The sequence below is a fragment of the Alexandromys fortis genome, unplaced genomic scaffold, assembly GCF_014885135.2.
Source record: "Alexandromys fortis isolate MF-2015 unplaced genomic scaffold, M_Fortis_MF-2015_v1.1 scaffold_245, whole genome shotgun sequence".
NCBI classification, from domain to species: Eukaryota; Metazoa; Chordata; class Mammalia; order Rodentia; family Cricetidae; genus Alexandromys; species Alexandromys fortis.
In genome coordinates, this window is record NW_026068139.1 from 506,265 (window position 1) to 531,488 (window position 25,224).

General features: G+C 44.5%; 1 protein-coding gene across 1 annotated transcript in view; it reads left to right on the forward strand.

The window, feature by feature from the left end:
* The first annotated feature begins 729 nt into the window (after positions 1–729).
* The window catches only part of Igf2bp3 (insulin like growth factor 2 mRNA binding protein 3), a 134,076-nt gene continuing 109,581 nt past the window's right edge, over positions 730–25,224 (forward strand). Inside the window, exons 1-2 of the mRNA XM_050126580.1 lie at positions 730–1,459; positions 2,375–2,435. Of these exons, the coding sequence (XP_049982537.1) occupies positions 1,285–1,459; positions 2,375–2,435 (236 nt within the window). The 5' untranslated portion in view covers positions 730–1,284. The remainder of the gene's footprint in view (positions 1,460–2,374; positions 2,436–25,224) is intronic.

Genomic DNA, 25,224 nt, shown 5'->3' on the forward strand with positions numbered 1-25,224 from the left:
CGGCCACCATCGAGGGCTGACGCTGAGCGGGGTTCCATGAGAGTCCCAAGTTCTCAAACTAAAATTATTTAAATAAAAGTAGCAGTACTCCCCGACCCTCCCCCTTCAAAAAACCACAGGAAGCGAGGGTTTCCCTTTAAGTACCGACTTTTCCCACTCGGCCACCCCTAGCCCCGCAGCCTCCGCCCCGCGCCCCTCCCCCACGCGGCCAGCCCGCCCCCGGCCTCATTTATCCAGAGCCTTCTCGCAGCCGAGCAGCCAATGAGCGGCGAGGCGGAGAGCCACCCGGAGCGCAGGCGGAGGAGGTGTCGCGCAGACACCCGCCCAGGACGCCGGCTCCCCTCCCCCACGCCGGCCCGGGCCGCCCCGTTCGCTCGGTGCCCGGGGCCCGCGAGGGGAGCTGCGCTCTGCCCCGGGGTTCCACTTTCCCTCGTCACCAAAGCCACCGCTTGAGAGTTCGAGATTGTCATTCAGGTTTCGTTGTTAAGTGACCCATTTTTCAAAAATCGGATGGTTAAAACTACGGTAACTGCAACGGCGGGACCCCTTAACCGTTTCCTCGTCTTAAGAAAAACGGATCGACCGCCTGGCCCTCCCGAGGCTCGGACCCTTTCGAAACTCGCCGTGCCAACCGCGGCCGGCGCCGGCTGCTGCGGCTCGCCGCTCTCCGCCCCCTTCCCAGCTCGGGGTCCCTGGTCCAAGCTCGCGTCCCCTCCCCCTCTCGTTCTCTCGCTTTTTTTCTTTCCTCCCAAACCCACTCTAATTGAGGCGCTGGGATTCCTCACGTGAGACGTTGATTTGTAGTTTGAACACGTGGCTCATTCAAAAAGCCGGACACTCGGAGCGGCTGCCCCCGCCCCACTCCCTCCGCCGCTGCCAGTCACCCCTCGGGGTTTTTTACGGGGAGGCGGCGCCTGCCCCACGTAGTGTGATATTTTCACAGCCCGCTGGCCGCAGCCAAAGGGGTTGGGGAGGAAGAGACAAAAAGTAGTTTCCCCCCCGCCCCGCGCCTCCTCCTTTCTCTCGCTAATCCCGCCTCCTCCCCAGAGTTAGGAAGAATCGACGCTGGGCTCGTCGCTAGGCTTTTTCTTTCTCTCTCTTTTTTAATACCCAGAAGAGGAAAAAGGACCCTGGGTTCTGGTTTTCGCCCGCCGCTCCGGTGCTCGGGTCACTGTGTGTGGGTTTGAAAGGCAAGACGAGAGGAACAAAACCCACCGACTCCATCCACCGCCGTGGGTTCTTTTAATTTAGCATTTTCTTCGGTTTTTAAAACCTCTCTTCACAATGAACAAATTGTACATCGGGAATCTAAGCGACCACGCCGGACCTGCGGACCTGGAAAGTGTCTTCAAGGACGCTAAGATCCCAGTGGCCGGTCCCTTCCTGGTGAAGACGGGCTACGCGTTCGTGGACTGCCCGGACGAGGGCTGGGCCCTCAAGGCCATCGAGGCGCTTTCAGGTGGGGCCCGAGCGCGTGGTCTGGGCGTCCCCGTCGCCGCAGCTGCCACCCGGGGCCGGGATTGCGGGGGAGGGGGGGTAGACGCGCTGTCAGCCGCCGGGGCGCGGCGCGTGCTGCAGGCCGGGCCAGGCGGGCCTCGGGGCCCAGCGTGGACGCCCGCTGGGCCCTCTCTCTACCCGCTGTCCCCCGGCGGTGGAGAACAGAAAGTGGCCTCAGCCCCACGCCCGAGGGAGGCCGCGTCCAGGCGGTCCCGCTCCACCCCGCCGCGTCCCCCTCGCGGGGTCGGTGGAGCGAAAGGGGCAGGTGGGCGGCGGCGGCCGACTGTCGCCAGAACGGCAGCCCTGCCACGCGCGGCGCCGCGGTCCGGGCCCGGGCGCCTCTGCCCGGATGCCCGAGGGGAGAGCCGCTGCGGTGCCTTTCGGTTTCCCAGCTGGACTCGAGGCCGGCGCCTTGCCTGGCCAGCGCGTGTTGATCGGCACCCCGGCCGCCCCAGCTCCTCCTGGCACCCTGGCTTCTCAATCCCTCCGCCCAGTGTTCCAGGCCAGCCTGGACGTGGACCAGGAAGAAGGCCGCGCGCCCCCATCGCAGGCTGTCTGTTGGGGGTGTCCCTTTTGCAGACCGTGAGTTGCTGGGTGGCCCTCTGAGGGGGTCTGGAAGCGAAAATGTAACCCAAGTGGTGAGAGTCTGACTATTGGTCTCCCTCCTTAGCCTTCTGCAAGTTAAAAAGCCACACCCACCCGAGGGGTCAGCTCCGCACCTTTGCGGTGCCCTGCGACTTCCTTGTCCTTGAGCCTGGTGGGAATCTTGGAGCCCTTTGGAGGTCCCCGAAGCGGGCTGTGTTTTCTCTTAAGACTGCAAGTTTCAAGGCGGGGAGAGCCGCTAAATCCCTTCGTCTCGCCTCTTGTGTGTCCACAGGTAAAATGGAACTGCACGGGAAACCGATGGAAGTTGAGCACTCGGTGCCCAAACGGCAGAGGTGAGCCGAGTTACCCTTTTCTCACCGATTTGTAGGGGGAAAAGCGCTTAACACAGATGAAAATTAGGACCACTCTAGCTTACACGCTGGGGGCCGCGGTTCAGCTTGCTGTTTTCCCTCTTGCATTTAAGTTTATGGCAGGTGTGTGCGCGCGTTGATAATTCTGGGAAGCAATCGAGGGCTTGTCTGCGGCCCCTGCTTCTGGGTTATTGTCGCTGTTATAAAAGCCTGTCGGGACGCTCTCGCAGCTACAGTTTCTTGTCAGAGCAGGTCTAGTCGCTTCATCTGGAAACCCGCGTTTCAAAGGGCAAAACAGTCTTTGGGAACCGAGGGGATTTAGGAGACTGGGTCAGGACGGCTGTGTGTGTGGGGGGGGGGGGGGGGGGCCTGGCCCGCGGGTGGTGGGCGCTTCTGAGAGGGGAGGACCACAGTTGCCTTTGCCCTGGTTCACTGGCCAGCCAGCGGCCATTGGAGTACAGAGAGTGAATGCTAGGCTCCTGCAGCCTTTCAAACACTTCTAAGTTTCTGCAAACAGTGCCTTTGTTCAGCTCCTCCTGCCTTTGGTGTGTTTTTGCTTACAAATAACCGCCAAGGTAAAGGCTAGGAGATCTGTGCTACTGCAGTGGGATTTCTCTGAGAGCCTCTGTAGCTGTCACTTTACAAATATTTGCAAGGCTGTTTTAACTGCTGAAGCTTTTTGGAGAAGTGGCTCTTTTTTTTTTCTTTTTCTTTTTTTTTTTCTTTTTCCCTTGGCACAGGCCGTTTCTGGATTCTAACTCTTAACTGGAAAGACCGAGGTTAGCATTCTCCCCTTCTGGCTTTTGCAAGGTGGGGTTAGGGTTTCTGTCTTACCCTTCTGTCTTACACCCCCCCTTTCCTAACCTGGGCCAAACAATAAGCTTGAAGTTAACTCAAACCAGGGCTGTGTGTATCTGGTGAAGTATTTATTAGCGTGTGCTCTGGGGGACAGAACGGATTTGCCCGTAGAGACCGAGGGCAGGAAGAATGCTATATGCTACAGTCAGATGCCTCATGTGCTATGTTTTGAGGGAAGTTCTCTTCCCTGGATCATTTCACATTTCTGGTTTTAGGAATAAACTGGTGTGGATATTTGTAGATTATATAAGCATTTGCTTAGTTTTCCTTAAGATAATTAGAAAGATATTTGAGGAGCCGGGCGGTGGTGGCGCACCGCCGCACGCCTTTAATCCCAGCACTTGGGAGGCAGAGGCAGACAGATCTCTGTTAGTTCTAGACCAGCCTGGTCTACAAGAGCTAGTTCCAGGACAGGCTCCAAAACCACAGAGAAACCCTGTCTCGAAAAACAAAAACAAAAAAACAAAACAAAACAAAACAAAAAAAACAAAAAACAAAAAAAAAGATATTTGAGGAACCTGATTTAGTTCTAGTTAAGGAATTTCGGTAGGGGTCAAGTTACTTCATATAATAGAATGTAATCAGGTTTTTTTTTTTTAAATCTTCTAAAATAAATGTGGATAAAAATTATTAAGTTGATATTGGTTTCATAGAAATATAAACAGTTGAGGGACAAAGCATGTGCCCTTAAGAAGTTTAGAGACCTAGTTTGTTCATCAACGGCTTTGAAAAAATGAAACATACTCTACACACGCTAGTTGGTTTCATGCTTAGTCCGTGTATCTTGGTTTTTATTGATTTTTCTCTCCCCTGTGCTTGGGATCAATCCAGGCCTTCATTTTTGCAGGCAGGAACTCTACACTTGAGCTACATCTCTAGTCTTGGTTTTTATCAATTGTTGAATTAAAAAAAAAAAAGAAAGAAAGAAAGAAAAAGAAAAATTGGTGTTGTAGCTTGGTGCTTGCTTACCATATCAGAGGCCTTGGATTTCAGTGCCAGGAAGGGCAAATGATTATAATCAAAGGAACCTTTTGGAACTTAAAACATTTAGATGGTTTGAGTTTTTCCAGGTACAGTTAATAGATTGACCTCCATTTACTGTGCCCTGGCTCTTTTAGGAATTAGCGTCTTCCCAGGTGTGGAGAATTAATTTAGGGACTTTGGTAACAACTGCTAGTCTTCTCAAAGTTTTGTTTAGCCTGAAAACAGTTAGTTGTTACTTTTGAATGGGCAGGCTTCCTCTTTGGGAAAGCTAGCAGACAGATGTAGCAAGTGGGAGCAAATGTTTACTGGAAGAGTCTTCAGTTTATTAACAATGTAATAACAATAAGCTTTTCCAGCTTTTTTTGTTTTCACTACTAAAATGCTTAGGATTTTAAATGCTGTCTTGCTAGCAGAACAGAGTAAACTGCATACATTTTGTTTTTGACTTGAGAGCAGTTGAGTGCTGCAAATCCTTTACTGAAATGTCTTTAAGTAGAGCCTTCTTTAGCTGCCTGGGAAATTTACTGTTCATCTATATGATGATTCAGTTTTAACTGAGCCTTTAAGTTGTGCCGTTTTCCTTTTCTGGACTCTTCCATCATCTCCATGGGCTCTGGAAGAAGGCCAAGAGTTGACCTGGCAACCATACACTCACATACCTATGGCTAGGTTAAGAGGTGACTCTGGGGTGGATTACTTTGATAGGAGCTGATTGCACAACTCAGTCAGATCAATAGATTGCCAAGATAGTCTGTTGAACTTTGAGACGGAGTTTGTTTTGCTTAGCAGTCATTTTTCCACCATGATGTGGGCATCTGAGGCAGGCACGCCCACTTGTAGGGTAGTGACCTTAATACCTGTTTGCAAGGCATGCTGGGAAGCGGGTGCTGGGGAATGCTTCTGGCCTAACTCTGAGATGGACGCCCAGGGAAGCAGGCACAGAGGTGATTGGATGCTTTGCAGGCTAGCCTAGCAGCTCTCACTGCAAGCTGAGCTGGGCGGGACCCTTTCAGGAAGGGGTATTGTTGAGTTTGGTTCAAACCAAGCTTAGTTCCCCATTACTGAAGTCTCAAGGGAATGTGGAAGGAATGTGGCTTTTCTGCATTCAGATGCCCCTCTGTTGTAGATTACAGCAGAGTGCACAGGGCCTGAGGATGCCTGTGTCCAGAAGAGATGATTGCTTTGGGGTCTGAGAGGGTGTTACACCCTCAGTCCCAAATTCAAAGGATACAGCATAGGAAGGCTGGATAGCTTCCAGAGCAGGGCTAATTTTTTTTCCCTCTTGGACATAAGGTGAGTGAGGAAATAGTTTCACCTAGGAAGGATTGTGGAAGAGAGTGGTTGGAAGAGCTTCTGGACGCCCTGTGTGCTTATGTAAACGGTACTGCTGCCCTGTTTGTGTTATGTTGTGGGCTCTTGGGCACGGGAGAGGGAGCGGCAAAGTTGCTGACACGGCAGAACTGAGCCTGGTGGTCTCAGTTAAATTTCCATGCCTTACAGATTCTTGATTTTTTTTTCATATTTTCAGTTTTTCACAACCTACTCATATTTGATCAAACTTGTGATTTAGTTCTTAACCTTGGTTATGAATATTTGAATAAAGGAGAGAAATTATAGGATGTTATAGTTAATGTGTACCGAGAAGGATCCTTGAAAATAGTTTGTGGTCCTAAATCTCAAGTACTTCATGTTTCTCAATAAGAAGATAAAGGGAACCTTGTCTCATGATGTCAGTTGAGTAGAACATTACAGAAATGACTGGGGTTTTATCCCATTGTAATTGGCTATTTAAAAGCTAGCATGTTGCTTCAGTGGCTGTTTAGCATGGAACAATACAGCATACCCATTAGCTGGGGGCATGGTAACTACACGCTGTGGGCCAGCTTCAAAGTCTTAGGATGGCAAAGTCTGTTTTCAATGCTGACCATTTAGACACAGGTATAGCTCTTCCGTATGGTGTGGGACAGATGAGGCTCTCTTTTGAACTGTGGAATTTCTCACACATGTAGATGGTTGAGGTTTAAGGTTAGGGAACTTGGTTGGGAAAGAACTTGGAGCAAAATTATCTTTTGAGTGCATAACTTAAGATCGCCTATGTGACTGCTAGTTAAAGTGGTTGTGGCTGGGTTTTTTTTTTTTCTTTTTTAATTTCCTATTTGCTTGATACAGTTAGAAAGAAATTGTGAGATTTCTTACTTTAGCCTTAATAGACTTTTTAGAAAGGAAATGCTAAGTAGCTTCTACCATGTTTGCTCACAGCAACCCGAGGAAATGTTACTGAAATATGATATCTCTGCGGAGCCAGTGGGAATTGGGAACCTGGCTTCTGATTTTGGCTCTTGCTTTTGATCTGTGTGGTTGCTGAGACTCTGCTCAGGCCAGATGCCGTTGTGACAACTCCACAGAGCATAATTTGTTCTGAGGTTTTGCCACTTTTCTGGAAGCAAATGGGTTCTCAGATAGGCTTAAAATTTAAAAGTATCTTTGGAATTATAGAGATCTGATGTTTTTCTCTAAGGAGCTTGACTTGAAATTTTTTGCAGTTCAGTAGTTCAGTAGCTTTCCCCGCCTTTTTCCTGTGTACCACTTTCAGGCAGTCAGTGTGGAAAATTGTCTTTCCATGCTTTGAAAGCCTTTGTGAGCCCTGCTGCCGTGGTCTTGTCACAGGACTGGGATCTTGAATTAAGTGACGCTACTGCATCACCTCCATCTTTGTGAGGGACTCTTTTGCAATTGTCCTTAGCAGCATCCGGGCAACAGCTTTCCTAAAACTAACTAATTTTTGAAAGGTATGAATTATCCATTCACTAACTCTGGCAGTTGGTTTGGTCTGGGAGGAAGGAGAGGCGGAAAGATGGGTTAGCTGTGCTATTCTTAGCTCTGTTTCCTTTATCTACTGCTGCCTCTGATTCAAGCTTCCAGAGTCACAAGACAGGAGGTGGCACTGTGGTAGCAGTGACCAAAGGGTTGGCATTCTTAGTTAGGATTTCTGCCCCACACATCTGATTTTTTTTTTTTTTTTCCCCCGAGACAGGGTTTCTCTGTAGCTTTGGAGCCTGGAACTAGCTCTGTAGACCAGGCTGGTCTCCAACTCACAGAGATCCGCCTGCCTCTGCCTCCCGAGTGCTGGGATTAAAGGCGTGCGCCACCATCGCCCGGCCACACATCTGATGTTTACAAATAGCTTGTAAGGCCAGGATTTGCTTGAAGGCTGGGCTGGTGGTAGTTCTTAGAATATCTGGCATCATTATCACTTAATAGTTGTCTAAGGAGTAGAGTCTGTTGCAGTCATGGTATTACGTATTCTGCCCAGCAAACTATAGCAACTTAACTGGTTCAAATAACATTTTTTTGGGAGATAGGGTCTGTTTCTCAGACTGGGCCCAAATTTGCTGTGTAGCAGAGGATGATTCCGAATTTCCGATCCCGCAGCCTTCAGCCTTCTGAGTGCTGGTTATAGGCATCTGCCACCATGCCCTGTGTGTTTTGGGGTTGAACCCACGGCTCTGTGCGTGCTTGGTGAGCAGTGCACTAACGGGTGTTACATCCCTGGCCTTTCTTAGTTTCTTACCCCTGAGAGAGAATCTCACCATATAACGCAGGCTGACTAGGAGAGCCTTCCTCCGGTTTCTACAGATCTGTTAGGTGGTTGGTTCTCTCCCACATGAAGTCATTTTGGGTGATTTATTAAAGCTGGATTAAAGAGTCCTAGAGGAGTCACTCCCTCAACTGGCATCTGGGTGCTTATCTCTGTAAGATCTTTGTCCAGGCACTATCTCCTGCAGTTAGTAGCCTAGGTATGCCCCTCACCCAGTGACTGGCACATTGTTATCTCTGTCCCAATCCATTAATTAAGGCAGTTCCCCTGGTCAGACTAGATGCTTGAAAGATAAGGCCAGGTCTCTGTCTGCAGATGGTTGAATGGTGAGCACGCTCATCAAGGGAGGAGTTGATGGGCCTGGCAGTCTTTATTGTTCTGCTGTTGGGGATTACAGTTAGTCTAGGAAGTTCTCTATCTACCTCCGGGCTACATCTCAGGCCTTTGTTTTTTTTTGGATAGGGTCTTTCCGTGAAGCCCAAGGCTGGCTTTGAAATTGCTGTGTAATCCAGAATTTTCTTGGGTCTTAATTTATATTTGGGAAATTGTTTGAATTTGTTGCTATTTCTACTAAAGGGGTTTGTTGGCCTCAAATGTTTGGAGCATAGAATATTGGACCAAAAGTGTACCTTTTAATAGCTTTTCTGTCATATAAAAGGCCAGGGTTCAGTTTCCAGCACTGAGAATGTTTTTTATTGCTTTTATCAATAGGAATGGAGAGTTGCTCTCTGCTTTTATTTTCTTGGAAGAGACACATTGGTGTTAGCAAAGGTTCTCTCTGTAACTAAGAAACAGCCTCAGTAACTGCTGATGAATTAGAGAGTTGAGAACCAAGGCTGGCCGAGCAACAGATATAAAATGGTGACAGTCACCAAAAGGGGGCATTATTGGTGAAGGAGCAGATTCTGGGGTGGGAGGTAGGAACTTTCGTTTTGTCAAGTTTTTAGTGCTTAGAAATATAAAAGAAGTGGAGAAGACCATTGTGTGCTTTATTCTGGAGTTCAAGGGGAGGTAGGCGGTAGAGAAGAAAATTAGACTCCTTACATGTGTACACCATCACAGTGAAAGTAAGTTGGTAAAGCAATTTCTTTTTTTTTTTTTAATATTTATTTATCATGTATACAATATTCTGTTTTGAGTGTATGCCTGCAGGCCAGAAGAGGGCACCAGACCTCATTACAGATGGCTGTGGGCCACCATGTGGTTGCTGGGAATTGAACTCAGGACCTTTGGAAGGGCAGGCAATGCTCTTAACCACTGAGCCATCTCTCCAGCCTATGGTAAAGCAATTTCTTTGTGTAAAAAGTGTGTGCCAGAGGGGCTGGAGAGACGTGCTAGTGTTTACTAGCACTGGCTGCTCTTCCAGAGGATCCAATTCTATTTCCAGCACCCACGTTGCAGCTTACAACTATCTGTAACTCCAGTCCCAGTGGCTATGCCTCCTTAGCACCCATATGTGCCCATACGTATAGATAGGTAAAAACTCCCATACACATAAAATAAAAATAAATAAATCTTGAAAAAAGTGGGGGAGGGGAGGTGTGTGTGTGTGTGTGTGTGTGTGTGTGTGTGTGTGTGTGCGCGTCTGTGTCTGTGTCTCGGTCTAGACCAGGCTGGCCTCGAACTCTGAGATCTGCCTGCCTCTGCCTCTTGAGTGCTGGGATTAAGGGCGTGCGCCACCATGCCCAGCTTTCAGGGGTTCTTATTAGACTTTAGTACCTTTGATAGAAAAATATCCTGGGGCTAGAGAAATAGCTCAGAGGTTAAGAGCACTGACTGCTTTTCCAAAGGCCCTGAGTTCAATTCCCAGCAACCACATGGTGGCTCACAACCATCTATAATGAGATCCAATAGCCTTTTCTAACATTGTATACATAATAAATAAATAAATGTTAAAAGAGAAAAGAAAAAGAAAAATATCCTTTTCTTCACAATAGTCAGGTAGAGGGAGTGTTTTGAGGAAAAGTAAACTTGTGGAAGAGGCGGTGTAGTCCCCTGTGTTGGGGGCTACAGGAGAGTTTGTGATGAGATGAACACCGAAGAGAAGAGATGGCTCACCACTAAGCACATTTGCTGTTCTTACAGAAGACCTGGGTTTTCTCAGCACATGGTGGCTCACAACCTTCCATGACTCCATCACCCCATTCTGACCTATAGGCACAGTTATGCACGTGACGCACATAGACACATGTAGGCAAAACACTCATGCATAAAATAAAACTCAAAACAAAAATTTAAAAGCTTTGTGGTTGTGAGCTACCATATGAATCATCTCTTTGGCCCAAAACAAATCTTTTTTTCCCTCATCTCCAAGACAGGGTCTTTCTGGGTAGCTCTGACCGTCTTGGAACTCACTTTGTAGACCAGTTTAGAGATCCCAATTCCCACCTGCCTCTGCCTTCAAAGTGCTGGGATTAAAGACATTAATACCATGCCCAGTTAACTAAAATAAATAAATATTTTTTTAATATTTATTTATTTATTTATTATGTATACAATATTATGTCTGTGTGTATGTCTGCAGGCCAGAAGAGGGCACCAGACCCCATTACAGATGGTTGTGAGCCACCATGTAGTTGCTGGGAATTGAACTCAGGACCTCTGGAAGAGCAGCCAGTGCTCTTAACCTCTGAGACATCTCTCCAGCCCCCAAAATAAATAAATCTTAAAGAAAAAACAACTAACTGAACCTTCTAGCACTGCTGTAAGTGGATGGATTTATGACAATGACCTGGAATATTGCCTTCCAGATTTCATTTATTGGCGCTTGGGTTGTCTTTCTAATTTCTAGAAACATTTATGAGTTTGTTGTTTCTAATCTTTTAGAGCTGGAAGAGTCCCCTAATTCTAGAAGATCATCTTGTTCAACATTCAAGACCTGTCTGTAATATCTGGCCAGGACCTGTTGCCTGGTGTATTTCATTATTTCTAGTGGCTGTGAGCTCAGTTCCTTAAACAAATCATATGCTTTTTCTTAACATAAATTTGGGAAATCTCCAGAAACTATCTTAAGTTGCAAAAGAGTGAGGTCCAGTTCAGATCTGTAGAGCTTACCTGACAAGCCGGGGTTGACACTGTTGGTCAGTTCATTATGACTAGCATAGGCTACATTAATAATTAGTGTCTTACTCTGTTGCTCAGGCTGTAGTCACAGCCTCCCCTTCTGCTGGGCTTACAGGTAGTCAGTCATACCACACCTAGCTCTTTTAAACACTTTAATCATTTGGTTATTTTTGGATGCTGGGAGAGGTTAAGCATTCTTTTCATTTTACTCATAAAACTTATGCCACAAGAAATATGGTCTTTTGAAAGTGCCTAGTTTTGCTTTCTTGAAAATATCATCCTAGATAAGAGCAGGCTCCTCAGTTGTGAATTCCGCCTTTGATGGCCATCTCACCTGCTGGCATGAAGTGCTTCTTTATTTAGCTTAGCTGATCTTGAGGGACTTGGCTTTCTGTCAAGACTTGTGTTTATCTTCTATACGTTCTTTCATCAGTAATGATGTTTGGGGCTGAAGAGCAGTCTTGGAAGTTAAAAGGTTAAGAGCAGGCATCACTCTTCCAAAGGACCAGGGTTTGATTCTACTCTCTCATAACTACTGCTCTCATGACTCCAGTCCTCCAGGGGATCTGATTCCTCCTGCCTCCTCGGGCACTTGTATACATGCCCCCCCCCCCCCCATTAAAAGAAAGATCTTTTTAAAAAAATTGCTACTTTCTCAGTGTAATAGACACCTACTGTTTTCAGGAAGGAAATTTAAAGAGACACAACAGTAGATTCTGTGATATTAGTTGCTTTACTAAGAGATTCTCCATGGAGCCTTGGGTGAGGAGACCAGCCAGCAGCATCACTGCTGGCCCCATTGCCCTGCCCAGCCTGACTTTACTCTCCCCATTAAGTTGCTCAAATCCTCAAGTGGCTTACTTGAGGATCTATAGCAGCCCTGTTGTGTTTGCGGGGACAAGTCAGGGCAGGGACATCTTCTGTCTTGCTGTCTCTGAAGTTTGGAAGTCTTTGAAGGGTTGACTTATTACAGTCTTCCTTTATAAAAGACAGCCCAAAGTGGTGGGCAGTCGTGATTTATTACAGAGTGAAACCGGCCAGGGAGTCTAGTTTTGTTTGCTTTTGGAGACGGGTCTCCTGGAGTCGATGCTGGCCCTGAATGCCTGGCGCTGCTGGTGCTGTGGTCATCAGCAGGTGCTGTCATGCCCAGTTCGGACATCAGTTTGAAGAAGGAAACCAAAGCCTGGCATGATGGCTCATGCCTTTTATTCCAGCAGAGGCAGGTGGATCCCTGAGTTCTAGGGAAGCCTGATCTAGAAGGCAAGTTCCAGGACAGCCAGGGATATACAGAGAAATCCTGTCTCCAAAACCCCAAAACAACAAGAAACCAAGACCTTTAACTGATACATTTTTAGCAGCTTCACGTAACTATAAATGAATTGTAGGGTGGGGTGGGTGGGCGTGGTGGCAGCTGAGAGAAAGTGAGAGTAGGGTACATAGAGAAGCCCCAGCCTTTTCCCTTGAATGTGACTACGGGGTACATCCTTAGTCCTGGATTGTTTGGAAGGGTCCTGCCTTGCAGAGGGAAGTCTCTTTAGTTACTACTGTTGTTGAAGATTGGGAGGCTTGGAGGTAAATCTTTACCTTCCGTGTCCTTACTATGTGTTCTGCCTGCACCTGTCCATGCAGGCCAGAGGAGGGCACCAGACCCCATTACAGATAGTTGAGAGCTACCATGTGGTTACTGGGAATTGAACTCAGGACCTCTGGAAAACCAGCCAGTGCTCTTAACCTCTGAACCATTTCTCTAGCCCCTCTTTCTTTTTTCTTTTTTTTTTTTTAATAAAGATTTATTATTGTGTGTGTGTGTGTGTAAATGTTTTGCTTGCATATATGTATATGTACCATAGGTGTGCCTTTTGCCCCTAGAGGCCAGAAAAGGGCATTGGACTCTCTGAAACTAGAGTGACAGCCAATTGTGAAGGTGGGCACTGAACCTGGGTTGTGCTCTGAACCTCACTCTGTAGCTAACGTGCTAGCTCTGCCATACTGGTGTTTTAGCATAGGGAGCTGAGGCAGACAGGGTGTCTTCATGGCTCCTGGAGGAGTCTGTGGAATTGTCTGTGGTTACCTTCATGGCAGCTGCTGTGTTTTGGCCCCTTGAGAGCCAGATGTGAAAACTGGATGAAGGTAGATTGGATTGAGAGGTGATGGTAGATGTTGAAGAGCTTTGTTAGAAATCTGTGCATCTGGCTGTGTGATCCCAGCACTCTGGAGGAGAGGCCAGCCTGGGCTACATGATCATATCCTATCATAAAAATAAACCAAAAGTCTTCTTGCTCGCCTCTTTCTCTCTCCCCATCCTCTTCTCTTTTTGTTTTTTGTTTTGTTTGTGGTAGAGTCTCTAAAGTACTCCAGGCTGGCCTTGAACCTCTCTGTCTGACCTCCCTCTGACCTTGGGAATGTTCAGCACGGGGGGTACAGACTTTATGGGTGTGTTGTTTATATGTGCTAATTTTTTTCTCACAGTTTAACATATAATAGACTATCAGTAAACAGTGTAAGTATTGAACATGTGAACTTTACTTTTTTTGGTGTACATTTAAATCAACTTAAAACATGAGGGTGAGGGGGCTGGAGAGATGGCTCAGTGGTTAAGAGCATTGCCTGCTCTTCCAAAGGTCCTGAGTTCAATTCCCAGCAACCACATTTTGGCTCACAACCTTCTGTAAAATGAGGTCTGGTGCTCTCTTCTGGCCTGCAGAAATACACACAGACAGACTATTGTATACATAATAAATAAATAAATATATTAAAAAAAAAACATGAGGGTGAGGACAGAGAGATGGCCAAATAGTTCAGAGCACTTCCTGCTCTTCCAGAAGACCTGACTTCTATTCTCAGCACCCACATAACAGCTAACAATCATTTCGTAATTCCAACTTCATGGGCTCAGTGTCCTCTTCTGGCTTTGAAGGGCACCAGGCATGCATATAGCAAATAGACCTATGTGTAGACAAAATACATAAATAACACATAAATAACACATAAATAACACATAAAATAAAGATAAAAGTAGAAACATCTTCATTTGAAACTAATAGCAATACATAAGGGTGTATGAAATGCCTTAGTGGATAAGGAGTCACAAGGGCTGCCACCAAGCCTTGTGACCCAAGTTTGATCAGGAACCGTGTGATTGAAGTGTTCTCTGACCTCCATGTGTGTGCTACTCAAGAAAATGAGTAAATGATTAAAAAGCAACCACAAGGTAAAATAAATCTCAATCTCTCTCTTTGGATTTATCTTCAAAGGAGCATGGTGGAAATGCATTTATTTTCCAGCACTTCAGCAGACACCACTGGATCTCTGAATCTGAGGCCGTTTTGATCTACATAGTGCGTTCTGGGCCGTCCTGGGCTTCGTAGTGAGATTTTGTCTAAAAAAATGTTCTTACATTTAATTGTGTGTGTGTGTGTGTGTGTGTGTGTGTGTGTGTGTGTGTGTGCATTCTGGAGGGGGCATGTGTATGTGAATATGTGAGTGCCGGTGTCCTCCCTAGTCAAGAAGTCGCAGCATCTCTGGAGTTGGAGTTATAGGCTGGAGCTCAGTGTTTTGGCTCCCAGCTTGCTCCAGGAATGCCTTGTCTTCATCCCCTGTGTACAGGGGTTATAGGCAGGTGGCCACGCCCACCACTTTATGTAGGTTCTGGGCTTTCATACTTATGCAGTTACTTCAGCCACAGGTCTGAGCCCTGTCCCTTCACAAATGTTCAATGTGTATTATATATTTACATATATATTATGTTTAAGTATTTTTTCCAAAACAAGGGTTTCTCTGTGTATCTCTGACTGTTTTAGAACTTTCTTTGGAGACCAGGCTGGCCTTGAACTCAAGAGATCTGTCTGTCTCTGTGTCCTGAGTGCACCACCACTACCCAGCTATAAAAAGCTGTTTATAATATGATTTTATCTAGTGCTTTTACTATATCTTTTGAAGGATTTTAAGTGTGTAGTATGGATAGATTTAACTGTTAGCTTGCTGTGCTGTGAAGGATATTTATGCAATAATTTAATTTTTTACTATAACATGTCAAATATTTTTATATATGTATCATTGAACTCCTCAGAAAAATTTCAAGTTGTGGGCTGGAGAGATGGCTCAGGGGTTAAGAGCACTGACTGCTCTGCCTGAGGTCCTGAGTTCAATTCCCAGCAACCACATGGTGGCTCACAACCATCTGTAATGAGATCTGGCGCCCTCTTCTGGGGTGCAGGTATGCATGCAGGCAGAACACTGTATACATAATTGTTGAATTAGGAGCGGCAGGGCTGCGTCCCCAGCACCCAGCCACCCGCATGGCTAGTTTATGCCTGAAATAATTACACGAAAACTGTATTTTTTTTAAACACTGCCTGGCCTGGCTAGTTTCAGCTTCTTATTGGCTAGCTCTTACATATTGTTCTAACCCATTTCTAATATTCTGTGTAGCCCACGAGGTGGCTTACCAGGGAGGATCTTAACCTGCGTTTGTCTGGAGTGGGAGAATCATGGCGACTCCTTGACTCAGCTTTTTTCCCAGCATCCTCTTCTGTTTACTCCACCCACCTAAGGGTTGGCCTATCAAGGGGCTTAGGCAGTTTCTTTATTAATAAGAAATCACTCCCACATCACATAATAAATAAATTAAAAAAAAATTTCAAGTTGTATTGTTGTGCTAGGGGCTCAAACTCAGGACTTCCTTTGTGCTAGGCAACTACTAATTTACCCAAGACTCAGGATTTTTTTTTGTTAAAGATAATATCTTACTGTGTAGCTCAGTCTGGTCTCCAACATTCTAACCCCCCCAGCCTTGGTCTCTGAGAGCTGGGGCATGGGTATGTACCACTATGTCCATTTGTAGTCTAAAAAACTGTATAACACAAATTCTTAGATTGGAAATTGTTGCACCAAACATATATATTTAGCTGGGTGTGGTGATGGGTATGCCTGAAACCTGGTACTTGGGAGCCTGAGGCAGGCAAATTTCTGTGGGTTTCAGACCAGTCAGGGTTATACAGTGAGACCCTGTCTCAAACAAAATAAAGTAAAATAACAAAAATTAAATTTGTAAATGCAATGGAGGGGGGGAACTATGAAATTTCTATTATTGGCAGGATTCGTCATAGGCTGACAACAAAGAAAAGCCTCTGGTAGCTGTGCAGTGAGACCCTGGGGTCAGGAGCTGTGGGGAGCGAGGGTCACGTATAGCCTCAGGGCTCTGGCGGCAGTGCTGCCAGACGTGAGCCTGAAGCTGACCTGTTTCCTAGTGAGGTCCTCTCTGTAACCAAACACAATACAAACAAAAACCAAACTTGTATTTTCAAGTCTGTGTGATTTTAGAAATGTTTTCCTTCTCATTCAAAGATGATGGCCTCATTCTAATAAGCTTGCATTCCCTTCATTTTTGTCCTTTGTTTGTATATATAGATAAAAAGAAAGAAAACCCTATAAAATTAAGTCTGGTAAGTTATCCCTCATGCGTTTGAAATTTGCAGGTTTGTTTTATGTAACTAGCACACTTTTTATCTTGCCTCAGAAGGAATCAATAGCCCCTGTAGTGGGAGCTGTCTTCCGTCATCTCCCGAGGGGAGACGGTGCCGCTTACATTCTGCTGCCTTTTTTATGTTACTCCTTTGGTGGGACAAGTGTCTCCATGGCCACTTCCCAGCTCACCTGACTTTGGGCCTCAAAGTGCATCATTTCCGCTGGGTATTTAGCGTGTGAAGTTCTATTTGTAGTATATTTGTTTATTTTAAGAAGCAGTCTCACAATGTTAAGGTAAAACCTAGGGAATTTCTTGGAACAACAGAAAAGAAAGTAGTGTCCAAGTGGGTGGATAATGGACAAGAAACTGAGTTACAAGAGCGCGTGACTTTGTTAAATCTGGGAAGTGATTGAGTTCCCCCTAGAGACTCCCAAATGTTTATTTTAATTTAACTTAATTAACTTAGCAAGACTTCTCCATCTCAAAAATAAACTGTTGCCCAGGCTGGCCTTAGGTTGTCTGGCTTGGGGGATCCATAGAGTTCAGCCTCCTGAGTAGCTGGGGCTATATAGGTTTGCACCATTGTGCTCAACTGCAGTTTTAAAGAAGTCTAACTTTTATTTGTAATAATAATTATTTTTTAAAAATAGTATGGATGTTTTGCCTGTGTGTGTCTCTACATCATGTGATGCCTGGTGCCCAAGGAGGCCAGAAGAGGGCATCAGGTTCTTGGGACTGGAGTTACAGCTGGGTGTGAGCCACCATTGTGTGTACTGGGATTGAACCTGGGTCCTCTGGAAGAACAGTAAGGGCTCTTAATCACTGAACCATCTCTCTAGCCCCTATTTTTATTTCTTAAAATATGTTTTTAAATTTATGTGTATGTGTGTTTAGTGTCTTCCACCTATGTTCAGATATCCACAGAGACCAGAAGAGGGTGTTGAGTCTCCAATAGCTGCAGTTACAAATGTTTGTGAGCCTCCTAATATAGCCGCTAGGGATAAAACTGAGGTCTCCTGGAAGAGCAGCCAGTGCTCTTAACCACTGAGCCATCTCTCCAGCACCCCCTGGGGTGTTTTTAATTTCTGCATTTTGTGTATATGATACTGTATCTCCTGTTTTTTCTCTTTCTCTCCTTCCCTCCTTTTTTTGGGGAGTAGGGGTGGGGATAGTCTCTCTATGTAACCCAGGCTGGCTTTGAACTGAGGGAGAGTCCAAAGTGTGCCATCATGCCTGGCTTATTTCTGTGTTTTTTGATTTCAGAAATGAATTGTTCAGGCCACACACAGATGGAACAACTGCATAATGGTTCTGTTTTAGTTTCTTTCTTTCTTTTTTCTTTTTCTTCCCTTTCCTTTATTTTATTTTATTTTTTTTTTACATTTTTAAATTTTTTTTTGGTTTTTCCAGATAGGGTTTTTCTGTAGCTTTGGAGCCTGCCTGGTAACAGCTTTTGTAGAAACGATTTTAGTTTCATGGGTTAGAAAGAAGAACACACCCTTGTCTGAAGAGAAGTACTGGCTATACAGCTGCTCTCATTTTCTAGCTAAACTGGTTAGGTAATGTTTACATTTTTCTTTTCTTTATTTTCTTTTTTTTTCTTTTCTTTTTTTTTTGAGACAGACTTTCTTTGTATGGCCCTTGAACTGAGAGTTCCACCTGCATCTGCCTCTCAAGTGCTGGGATTAAAGGCGTGCGCTGCCACCACTTGGCTCAAGATTTATTTTTTTATTATTCCTAGTTACATAAAGGTACATATGTCTGCACATGGGGTTGTGCAAGTGACTGTAGGTGCCTATGGAGACCAGAGGCATCAGATCCCCTTGACCTGGAGTTAGAAACAGCTGTGAGTTTCCTGACTGGTACTGGTAACCAAACTTAGGTCCCCCTGGAAGAGCAGCAGGTATCCTAACCACTCAGCCATCTCTCCGTCCTGAGTTTTTACTCAGTAGCTTTAGTGGTTTGTTGTAACAGTGATCTTGAAAGTTGATTGACATTCTTGAAGTTGTAATGTGTCAGGTACCTAGGACCCCAAGAGGGATGGGAAGAATAGCAGAAGCTGGTCCACCCATGGATGGAAGAGACAGAGGGGACAGCAGGAGCAAAGGCATTTAAGTGTGCAAGATCCTGGCTGTAGGTTTACTTACAGGGCATTTTGTTAGTGATTGATATGGGAGGGCCCAGCCCATTGTGGGTGGAGACACCTGTGGGCTGGTGGTCCTAGGTTCTTTAAGAAAGCAGACTGAGCAAACTGTGAGGAGTGAGCCAGTAATCAGCACCCTCCATGACCTCTGTATCAGCTCTGCCTCCAGGTTCCTGTGCTGTGCAGTGATGGACTCCCTTCCTTCAGTGATGGGTTATGATATAGAAGTGTAAGCCAAATGAATCCCTTCTTTCCCAAATTGCTTTTGGTCATGATGTTTCACTGTTGAAACAGCATTTAATGGGGGAGATTACAGTTTCAGAGGGAGTTATCATGGTCGGGAGTGTGGTGGCACAGACAGACATGGTGCTGGAGCAGTAGCAGAGAGCTTTATGTCCTGATCCATAGACAGCAGGCAGAGAGAGCCAGCACGGGGCCTGGAGTGGGCCATTGCCACACCTTCCCCAATAAGGCCACACCTCTAAATCCTTCTCACACAGTTCCACCAATTGGGACCAAGCATTTAAACACGAGCCTAGGGGGGAACCATTCTCTTTCAAACCACCACTCTCCTCAGTTTTTTAAAAATTTTTTTGTTCTTTCTTTTCTTTTTTTTTTTTATTTTCGAGTCAGGGTTTCTCTGTAGTTTTTGGTACCTGTCCTGGAACTAGTTCTTGCTTGTAGACCAGGCTAGCCTTGAACTCACAGAGATCCGCCTGCCTCTGCCTCCTGAGTGCTGGGATTAAAGACATACGCCACCACTGCTCGGCCGATATTGTTCTTTCAAGGCAGAGTTTCTATGTAGTTCTCGTCCTGGAACTCACTTTGTAGACCAAACTGACCTCTAGCTCAGATTGGCTTGCCTCTGTCTCCCAAAAACTGGCATTAAAGGTGTGTGCCACTGTCACCTGACTTTACATTTTATTTTTTTAAATAAAAATACTTTATGTGTATAAATGTTTTGCCTGCATATTTGTATGTATGCCACACGTATGCATGGTGCCCATGCATTCAGAAGAGGTGTCAGATCCCTTAGAATTAGAGTTACAGATGGTTGTGACTCCACCATGTGGTTGCTGGGGACCAAACCCAGGTCACCTGCAAGAGCAATATGTGTTCTTAACCACTGAGCCATCTCTCTAGCCCCTTACATCATGTTAACAGGCTTTAGATTATTCAGAAAGGCTGCTGGCTGAAATCTGAAATGTCGGTGAACTCTGGGCACCATTGACATTCAGGTACCTTGTGTTTTGAGTGGATATTTATCCGTGAATATTGAGGAACTAATTGAAGTCATAGGTAGACGTTTTTCAAAAATTCTAGTTTTTGCTTAAAGTTCAAATTTAATCATTTGGAAATAAATATGTGAGGAGAAACCATTTTCTAAATAAATTTCACCCGATTCCTTTTTGAGACTGTCAGGCACTCAAGCATAAATAGTTCTCCTGAAGTATCTTCAGGTAGACATAGTACTTAAAGAGAGACTGACCCAGGATGGTGTATGACTGTGGTCCCAACACTCGGAACTGGGAGTTCCAGGCCAGCTCTGGGTCTGAAGCCCTGTCTCACAGAGAAAAAGTAAGACTAGTTCACCAGGTACTTCAAGCAGTTGCCTGGCCTCTGGATAGAATCGAAAGCCACAGCAGATAGCTGAACCGCTTGTGTCTTCAGTTCAGAGATGAATAAAGAGATGTGTGCTCAAGAATTGAGACGGACTCAAACTTATTATTTTCAGCACTTTTATATTAAGGCCACTATAAGACAAAACAGGCCTAATTTTTTTTTTTTATTGCAGGTGTCAGTGAGGCACACAGGGACTAGACAGTTGAGCCCCTGCATTGCTGCATGCTTGCAGCTAGCAGCACTGTTACACAGACATCAGCACCCTGAAAGGGGCGGAGTGCCATCTTAGAAATGTTATAATGATAGTTTTGGCTCCTCGGGCCTCTGAAAGCAGCTGGGGAACTCCAGGATGCTCAGGCTGTACTTTGGGAATTACTGCTCCACTCTAATGTGTACTTTGTCTACTTAGATCAGGTGTTTTTTTGGGAATGTTATTTACACGATAGTGGCAGATGGTCAGAGCAAGTGAGAGTTTCTATCCAACTGCCTGGCAGGGGATTTCATACAAAAAACAGATGTGGAAGACAGAAGTGTAAAACAATAAACACAAAAAGGCAAAGTCTAAATGCATAAAAATATTTAGACTAATTAAAAAGAACTTAAAACCAAGTGTGAGAGTTGGAGCCATGGCTTTGTGTTAAGAGAATTCACTGCTGCTGCACAGGACCTAGGTTTGGTTCCCAGCACCCACATGGCAGCTCACAGCTGTCTGTAACTCCAGTTCTAGGAGATCCGAAGCCCTCTTCTGACCTCCTTGGACACTAGTGTACATTCATACATGCAGACAAAAAAAAAAAAATAAAAAAAGCAAAAAAACCCAAAGCAAAATGAAACAACAAAATAAACTCCCAAACACTCTCAATGTGGTGGTTTGAATGAGGATAGTTCCATTGGCTCATATATTGAATGCTTAGTCACCAGGGAGTGGAACTGTTTGGGAAGGATTAGAAGGTGTGACCTTGTTGGAGGAGGTGCATCACTGGGGGTGGACTTTGAGGTCCCAAATGCTCACACCATTCACAGCTCTCTGTCTCCTGCTGTGAATCAGGTGTGAGCTCTTAGCTACTGCTCCAGTCCGGCGTGATAATGGACTTACCCTCTGAAACTGTAAACAAACCTGGGGGGGGGGTGCTTTCTTCTCTAAGTTGCCTTGGTTATTTCACAGCAATAGAACACTAAGATGGACATAAAAATGAATCTTCAGAAAAACAAAAGTGTGAGTGAGCAAAATGTAGGTTTGGACATTTGGGCACTCAGATGGTCTTAAAGTATTAGTAATATGCTTTCTTTTCATTTATGATGTGTGTAAGATATATGTGAATGCCCAGGTGTACATGTAAAGGTCAGAGGTCAACTTTGACCTCTCCATGGGTTCTGAGGGCTGAACTCAGGTTGCCAGGCTTGCATGGCAAGAGCCTTTGTTTACTGATCCATCCGACTATCCCATGTACTTTATTTTCAAATGAATGTAAATAACAGATTTTGCAGCAGTGAGCAGTAATGTGTTCAGTTTCAGACGTAAGACCAAACACTCACTCAGTGTACATTGGTTTGAGTGATTCTGCATTTATGGACTTGTTTAACAGTGCTAAAATAAAATTTGTAATTAAATGTAATTAGGAACCTCATAATAGAATCCTAGGTAGTAATTTAATGCTTTAGTCTGTCCAAGATTAGTTGTATGTCTTTAACATTAAGCATTGAGTTCATTTTTGAGCTCTCCACATTTATGAGCTGCTTTTTAATTATTTATTCATTATTGTATGTTGGGTCTGTGTGCCATATTGCAAACGTGAGGTCAGAAAACAGCTTATGGAGTCCGTTCCCTCTTTCCTAATTTACTTGTGTTTTGGAGTTTGAACTCAGGTCACCAGGTTTGTGTGACAAGTGTTTTTACCCATGAGTTGAATCGCTGGTGGCTACTAACTGTTTATCTTACGTAGAACAAAAAAAAAAAAAAAAAAAAAAAAAAGGAGGGGGTGAAATAAAGATCCAACTGATGCTTTTTACTTTGACTAAGATAACTTTGAGAATTTGTATCAGTAAGTAATGTTTTTAAAAACAAGTCTCTAAAATATTTATTTATTTGTTATGTATACAATATTCTGTCTGTGTGTATGCCTGCAGGCCAGAAGAGGGCACCAGACCTCATTACAGATGGCTGTGGGCCACCATGTGGTTGCTGGGAATTGAACTCAGGACCTTTGGAAGAGCAGGCAATGAGCTTAACCTCTGAGCCATCTCTCCAGCCCCTAAAAACAAGTTTCTAAAACTAATTTATTTAAGGTGTATGGGTGGTTTGCCTGCATGTGTATTGGTATATGTTCCAGGTACCATGGAATTGGAATTACAGGCAATTGTGAGTTGCCATGTGGGTGCTGGGAATTGAACCCAGGTCCTCTGGAAGAACAGCCAACACTCTTTACAGACCTGCTGTGAGGGTGCTGGAAGTGCAGCCAGTGCTCTTCACAGCTGAGCCATCCCTACAGCCCCACAAGTTTTGAGACAGTATCTCTCTACATAGCCCTGGCTTGTCCTGGAACTCACTATGTAGACCAGGCTAGCCTCAAACTCAAAGAGATCTGCCTGCCTCTGCTGGGATTAAAGGCCTGTGCTACCATGCCCAGCCTTAAATTTTTAATTTTATGATAATCTAAGTAACAAACAAAGGTGAGTTTTCCCAAATGATTTAGTTAAACACAAAGTTTTAGCTACCTAAGAACTTTTAGTGAATTTTAATTTGGTTTGCATACTTATTTGCTTTTCTATTGCTGTGATAAAGCATTATGACCAAGGCAACTTATAAAAGAAAGTATTTAATTTGGGACTTACACTTTCAGAGGATTAGAGCCTATGATGAACAAAGGCAGGAAGAGCCGAGAGGTCACACCCTGATCCACAGGCAGGAGCAGATGTGAATCTTCTAAACTGTCAGAGTCCATTGACACACCTCCTCAGTAAGGCCACACCTCCTAATCCTTTCCAAACAGTTCCCCAACTGGGGACTATGGGGCCACTCTCATTCACACCACCGCATCTACTCTCACCCTAGTTCTCTGAATTCATTAAAAGACTATTACGGGAATTGTGATAAAGTAGCCTCATAGCTAAGCTTAATACGTGAGTTCTTCAGTTAAATTTGAAATGCTACAACTTCTTAAAATCTGAAATATAAATTTGAGTATATTTATGTATTTCTAGTTTAAAAATAAGAGATTATTTTCTTACTGAACTTGAACAAAGCATACATCATCAATACACCGTCATCTAGAAAGGGACTGAATTTTATTTTTATTTTTTTTATTTTTGTTTTTCGAGACAGGGTTTCTCTGTGGCTTTGGAGCCTGTCCTGGAACTAGCTTTTGTAGATCAGGCTGGTCTTGAACTCACAGAGATCCGCCTGCCTCTGCCTCCCGAGTGCTGGGATTAAAGGCATGCGCCACCACCGCCCGGCGGGACTGAATTTTAAGGTTACTGATACTGATATTTGCTGTGTGAACCTAATGCTTATTTTCAGTTTGGTGACTTTTTTGTGGATATGTGTGTGTGTGTGTGTGTGTGTGTGTGTGTGTGTGTGTTTTGAGACAGGATTTCTTTGTGTAACAGTCCTAGCTGTTCTGGAACTAGCTCTTGTAGACTAGTGATCCACTTGCCTCTGCATCTCCAGTGCTGGGATTAAAGGTGTGAGCCATCACTGCCCCGTTTGTATGTGTATATATTTAAAGATTTATTTATTATGTATACAACATTTTGCCTCGATGTATGCCCACACGCCAGAGGAGGGCTCCAGATCTCAGTACAGATGGTTGTGGACCACCATGTGCTTGCTGGGAATTGAACTCAGGACCTCTGGAAGAGCAGTTAGTGCTCTTAACCTCTGAGCCATCTCTTCAGCCCTTATATTTATTTTTGAGACAGTCTCATTATGTAGCTTTGGTTATCCCAGAACTCACTATGTAGCCCAGGTTGTCCTTGCACTCACTTTAATCCTGCCTGGGATTAAACTGCACAGCCATGCCTGGCTCATTTTCTTTTAGCTTATCCATTGAGTCCAGCCATTGATGACTACTATGTCCAGATGCTAGGGAGAGAGAAAAACATGAACTTAAAACTTTGAAAGAGAAACATTAACATTTTACTAAGTGATTTTATTCAATTAGGAAGGCAGATTTATGTGGCTGAAAAGAGCAACAACGTATCTGTCACCACTGTCTTAATTGATGGTAACTTTGAATGCATAGTTCTTTTGGGCTCTTCAAACCATCTGATTAGATAATGTGCAGTTTCTGGAAGAGGAGAAAGCTCTCTAGGTTCCATAGACTCTGGTTAGAATCATTAGAATTTTAAGATGGGTTGATTGCTTGCTGTAAGTAAATTAGATTTTCCTGGTTGTTTTGCTCAGTTTCATAACAATAACTGAATTCATATGCTCTTGAAGTATATACGGAGCCTTTTTTTTGTAAAATTCATTGGTGATTTTTTAAAAAAGTCTTTATATTTAAAAACCATCTCTCGGGGCTGGAGAGATGGCTCAGAGGTTAAGAACATTGCCTGCTCTTCCAAAGGTCCTGAGTTCAATTCCCAGCAACCTCATGGTGGCTTACAACCATCTAGTCTAGTGCCCTCTTCTGGCCTGTAGGCATACATGGAAGCTGAACACTGTGTACATAATAAATAAATAAAAAAACCAAATTTCTAAAAAATAAATAAATGTTAAAAAAAATAAAAACCATCTCAAGGTTCTATACTTATACGCTAAATGTCAAATGATGTTTAGTCATTAGAGAAGAAATTTAGAATCACAAATGCTTGCTTATCTTGGAGATTGTATTCTTAAATTTAAGATGTATTTGAGTTTTACTTATCAGTAGATTCAATTTAAGTCCGTTCATATGATGCAGGCTTCTTGGGAAAAATGATGTATAACTTCTATTCAGGCACTCTTCCAGCTCCCAAAGAGTGTTTGTGAAAAGATGAATTCCCCGAGGATGGCTGGTTAGGAGCAAGCTGGTGTCCTGCTGTACTGTACCCCCCC